This window comes from Salmo salar, chromosome ssa05 (genome assembly GCF_905237065.1).
Source record: "Salmo salar chromosome ssa05, Ssal_v3.1, whole genome shotgun sequence".
NCBI lineage: Eukaryota > Metazoa > Chordata > Actinopteri > Salmoniformes > Salmonidae > Salmo > Salmo salar.
Window position 1 is genome coordinate 54342245 of NC_059446.1, and position 5959 is coordinate 54348203.

Consider the following 5959-nt stretch of genomic DNA (forward strand, 5'->3'; position numbering starts at 1 on the left):
ATAAACACATTTGATTGATTGATTGATTGAACTATGAGCCAACTGTTTTAATCGGACTGCGCCACCAATCAGTCATAGCGGTTTGGGGGGGAAAACGAGTTGACATGACCACCATTGTCATCTATTTCTTGTTACAATGGATGTAGCTACGAATATAAACATAATCCTCATAGCCTACACGTTTTATTTATTCGTAAAAGCACATACAGTACATGTGTATAAACGTTCAATTTGTTCATATGCGGAAATGGACCTTACTTCCTTTTGAATTTTGTGTAACGTCAGTAGTTAGGTCAAGGAAGCATCATGCAATATATCATTGGCACACTCCACTTACCAAGACCATTGTGTCACCTGCTTTTATATTTATCCTTGAGGTGGTACCACCAGCTCATGTAGAAGGGAGTGTATTTCATACTGAATACCTCCCTTGAGATGACTTAGAAGCACCTTGTAGGTGCCTCTACATCACAATTTTAATGGTAGAGTTGAACCACTAAGAGCAAAAAGAGCTAGATTTACTACTAAAAAGACCAACATATCACTTTTGCAATGAACTGTCAAAATTAAGACCAGAAGAGGTGTTTCACTAAAACTAAGTCCAAAACATCTGGCTTTCGATTAAACATTTTTATTTTTAAATGAAAGTTACTAAGTTTGAATTAAGATTTCTTTAATTACATTTTATAAAACAGGTCATACAAATGAACAATTTAACAGAATACACTTAACAGATTTGAATCAACTCTTCCATCACACCGATGGTGTGCTTCTCCATCTTTTTTTAGAATCATAAAAAGCACATTTGCCAACTCTGACTTGCCAGCATCAAAGCTCAAAATAATGAAATAAAAATATTTTTTTAAATATTTTTTTTCTATACCTGACAATCTCAACAGCAACAATCAATGTAATTTTTAGGCAAACAAATACTATTTGAAATCTTTCAAATACTTTTAGCATTTGCCTTAGACTGCCTGAAGTGCCAATGGGTGGGGTTAGCAGTTTTGAGACTATTCTATTGGTTCCATTGCACCAGGCAAGCTCAATAAAGCCCAGCTAAAGTATTTGAAATTATTTCAAATAGTATTTGAACCCATGTGTGGTAATGACAAAGACATGCATACCACTTAGTTGATGAAATGCAGCTCAGCTTCTTTGGGACTAGCCCATTTCTTATCAAACAACAGCGATAATAACAGAAAGATTAAATACAAAGGCGAAAAAAAAGGAATTATGCTTGACTAAAAATATCATAGATAAGTGTCAATGGAAAAAAAGTAAACAATAGTTATTTAAAGGCAAAGAGTGGTTTAGGTGTTGCTCCACATATAAATGCTCGAGTTGCGTTTGCATGTTGACAAATTATGGGAGCGAGGGAATATTTTAGCCATAGTGCAAATACATGACAACGTTTTGCTTATGTCTTAACTGACTTCATTGGTTTTCTCCAGCACAACAAGCCTTTTCTTTTCACGTTCTCTCAATTTCTATATTTTTCTTCATCTATTGGACCTATTCTTTGGTATACTATAAAGGACGTTCACTTTCTAGAGCAGTGTTTGACAACCGCATAAACAAACCACTGCGACATAATATTCTCTTCAAATAATTATGATACGGCTACAGGTTAAGTAACAACTAAAGCATGACAGCAAATACTGCTTTGAAACCTAATTGACACAGGAGAACAGTCATGCACAAAACTGCAATTATCAGCATTGAATCACTCAAACATATTTTACTTGCATAACATATTTACAATGTAGTAAATATCAGTGTTCTGTGGCTGCTTTACAAAGTGTTGCTTTCATAGATTAGTGGTGATGCGTTCATACAAGAATCTAGCAAAAAGTATGCATAGCTGTAAGCATTTTTCTTTTCTTTGGTTTGATAATACATACTATATAAAGTATGGCATTTTTTAAAGGCACATAACTTTTTCACATAGTCACAACTTATTGTGGAGAAGGAAAGCCTTGGAGTGGATCTCCCCTCTCCACTCTAGATAGCAACTACATCAAAATAGTATGATTTCGACCAATGTTCGATGGACAATTTGCATGTTGGTCAATGTTATCCTCACATATTAAAATGCTATAGCCTCTAATACAGCACATTGGAGTAGTGACACTGGAATTCAATTCTTCAGTGAATTCAGATCCATAGTTTTCCCCCATACCAGTTAATTCTTTGATGGCAGATATTACATTTCTTTGGTAGATCATTATTTTGGTTGGTAGATCATTGGCAATCCATTAAATGACACCACTAATCAGTTAATCGTTCATAACGGTTCAGTTCTGTCCAAAGATAAGACTTTTTAGACTGTTAAACCAAACATAATCTGACCTAAAAGTCACTCATACATACAGGTGAAGGAAAAGTAGGTCTATTTGGCAATGAAAACAATGAAAACGTGCCTCTGCCAAGTTAGATCAACCTTAGTCTGGCTGATTTTTGTCTGTGACTGTGCTTCAGTAGCCTGATGCTTAGCTCTGGTATTTGACAGCAAGCAGCAGAAAGCTCTGGGGGAGGATGAGGGATCGAGCTGTGGTCTAGTGAGCAAGTTGTGTGTGTTGGCATGACCTGAGAGGCAGTCTATGGGTCTGTGTTAACAACCTTGGCAGTGATGGGGGGCCCTGGGGTTGACCTAGGTGGGCGTGTGTGAGGAGAGGGGCGATACGGTGTCTGTGTTTGGTCTATAGATTGCTATTGGTGTTGCAGTCGCGACACAGGATCTGGTCTCCATTGGGGAAGAAGCCCGCCCCCACCAGAGAAACCGAGCACTCTGTGCAGGTGAAGCAGGGCTGGTGCCACTGGCGCTCCTCAAACGAGATGTACTTCCCCCCGCCAAAACCTGGACAAGACAGGAAGGTGTTATTTTCAACATTGGAATTATTTAACAAACAGCAAGTAGCCACTGAGGTCTCCTCCCATACATAAACATGTGTAATCAGATTATCCGCAAAGCAGTAGCCACGAGTAAAAATAACCAATGATTGAATGCCCTGTTATCCATCCCTTTTGAGATTTGGTGCGCGACTGCTATGTAGGCAGTCTGGAACATGGCCAACAATTACTCACTAAACCTGGATCTTCAGAAAAAAATCCATGTCTATTGCAGACTTTCTCAACTGTCCCCTGCTACTGGGTCATAATAGCTTTTCTATGACCGTTGACCCTACCTGTGATAGGCTTGCTGCATGCCTCACACTTCTTGGAGTATAGGCTGCCGAAGCACTTGAGGCAGTAGGGGTTGTCTTCACGCGAGGTGAAGTGCTGCCCTGCCAGCTGCACCTTGCAGCCCGTACACACAAAGCACTCCTTGTGCCACGGCTCATCCCGATACGTCACGCCCCCTTTAGCCAGGGCCTGGAGGGAAGAGAGGGTCAAAGGTCATCATAGTTAGTCAAAGACCACAAGTCAAAATGATAGAATGGAAAACACTCAATAGATGTATTATTATGAAACATTTTTATCACAGAATGGATACCCTCTTAAAGCTTTTGCCACACAACTCCTTAACCCCTTTGGTTCCCAGAATCAGGAAATAAGGAATAAGCAGGGAATAAACAGAGGGAATTTGGGGGAAATTTTCACACTGACCTTTTTGCAGCGGGTGCAGCGCGGGGTGAACTTGTCCTCATAGCAGGACACGCAGTAGTGTTCATCCTTGTCTGGGATGAAGGACTTGGAGCCGATGGGCTGCTCACAGCTGTGGCAGATGAAACATCCCTCGTGCCATGTGGAGCCACCGTACTCCAACTTCCTCGTGCCTGGGAGTGTAGAGATAGAGAGAGGAGAGAAAAGAGATGAGAAAAATGAAGTGAGAAAGAAGGAGATATTTATTTGATAGAAGGCAATATTGAAGTAAAAAGCATTTAAAAAAGAAAAAAAGGTCCAAGTCAGAAGATGAATGGCAGTTGACAGCGATAATAGCAACAGAATGTCCCACTGTTGAGGAAATACTTTGTTGAAGGGAAAATTGAGTGAGAACAAAAAGAAAAAGCCCTGTCAAGAGTGCACAACACTTCACCGCTTGGCTGAATATCCCTGGCAACCGACATTACTGTAGCTCAATCCAGACCGGGGTTCAAATACTTTTTGAAACAATGTCAAATACTTAAAGCTGTGCTTGATTGAACTTGCCTGTTGCAATGGAACCAATAGAAAAGTCCAACATTTGCAAACCCTGCCCACCTGATACACCAGGCAGGCTAAAGCAAATGCTCAAAGTATTTGAAAGATTTCAAATAGTATTTGAACCCAGGTCTTGTTCTATCAGATCCGTCTAGGTGACAGAGGGCTTCTGAGGATTCCAGGATTCCATTCAAATGGATTAGGGGATATTCTTGAGGTGATTTAAGTTTGGTATGGAGTTCTAAGAAAAATGACACCTGAGCTTAACCAAGTGAAGCTTGACAGTGCAAAACTACACCCTAGGCAAGAAGCCACTAGCGACATCACAACATCAAATTAATAGGTAACACTTTATTTGGATAGTCCCAACTCCCAAGTACACTAGATGTTCAATAACTGTCAACAACATTTCAACAAACAATCCACTAACCCTAACCCTAGATGCTAAAGATACTTTGTTGATAGTATGACTATCTGTAGATCATCTACAGTACCAGTCTAAAGTTTGGACACACCTACTCATTCAAGGGTTTTTCTTTATTTTTACTATTTTCTACATTGCTGAGCACTTGTTGGCTGCTTTTCCTTCCCTCGCGGTCCAACTCATCCCAAACCATCTCAATTGGGCTGAGGTCGGGTGATTGTGGAGGCCAGGTCATCTGATGCAGCACTCCATCACTCTCCTTCTTGGTCAAATAGCCCTTACACAGCCTGGAGGTGTGTTGGGTCATTGTCCTGTCGAAAATCAAACGATAGCCCCACTAAGCGCAAACCAGATGGGATGGCGTATTGCTGCCGAATGCTGTGGTAGCCATGCTGGTTCAGTGTGCCTTGAATTCCAAATAAATCACTGACAGTGTCACCAGCAAAGCAACCTCACACCTCCTCCCCCATGCGAGAACAGTCTATGACTAGGGTGTCTTACCAGAGGCTGCTGCTGATACAGTGTATAATCCGCCAGCTGTATGTTATTCAAATCAAACTTTATTTGTCACATGCGCCGAATACAAGCGTCGACTTTACCGTGAAATGCTTACTCACAAGCCCTTAACCAACAGTGCAGTTCAAGAAGAGGTTGACGTTCAGCCACGACTCGGTGAAACATACGATATTAGAGTTTAATGTCCCGTTGGTAGGATATACGCGCTTTTAGTTCGTCCACTTTATTATCCAGCGATTGCCATCGTTACAATTGGCTAACGTACACAGGCAGATTAGCCACACGTTGCCGGATCCTCACAAGGCACCCCGATCTCCTTCCGCCCTACTTCCATCTCTTTCTCCTGCAAATGACGGGGATGAGGGCCTGTTCGGGTGTCTGGAGTAAATCCCTCTCGTCCAACTCATTAAAGAAAAATTATTCGTCCAAATAAAGTGTAACTGAAAAATATGACACTATGCCCAATCTGGTTGGCACTAAAACATGTCATTATTTTCCAGGCTCTGGAAACTTGATATATTTATCTTTACAATTAGCTATCTGACATCTCTACTGACACCATCCAACACCATCAACGCATTCTGAATACAGTGAAGGGAATTTGTGTCTCAACTTAAAGAGAAGTATCCACAAAAAAAAGGTACACCACCTCCACCACACTCTTCCTGGAATCATTTGCTGTTTTACGACTTTTTTCGTTTTGGCTGATACAGTGGTGCCGAAATAGTTTACGGGCTTATCTCGTTATCATCAGACACTTGGCCACTCTCCAAGGCACGGGGATTTGGCTCAGAGACAGCAAGTAAGGCAAACTGGCAATTACTCTGTCACATTCTGCCCCGACCACGCTGACTCGCTAACTCTTTCTTCTCTCTC

The 5959-nt window shown here is 41.1% G+C and overlaps 1 protein-coding gene across 2 annotated transcripts in view; it reads right to left on the minus strand.

The window, feature by feature from the left end:
* Positions 1-656: 656 nt before the first annotated feature.
* Positions 657-5959, minus strand: part of LOC106605133 (four and a half LIM domains protein 3) — a 75077-nt gene continuing 69774 nt past the window's right edge. For both annotated transcript variants that reach the window (XM_014200479.2, XM_045718381.1), the window contains exons 4-6: positions 3610-3779; positions 3189-3375; positions 657-2860 (exon numbers count right to left, since the gene is read on the minus strand). In XM_014200479.2, coding sequence (XP_014055954.1) covers positions 2703-2860; positions 3189-3375; positions 3610-3779 — 515 coding nt within the window. In that variant the 3' untranslated portion in view covers positions 657-2702. The remainder of the gene's footprint in view (positions 2861-3188; positions 3376-3609; positions 3780-5959) is intronic.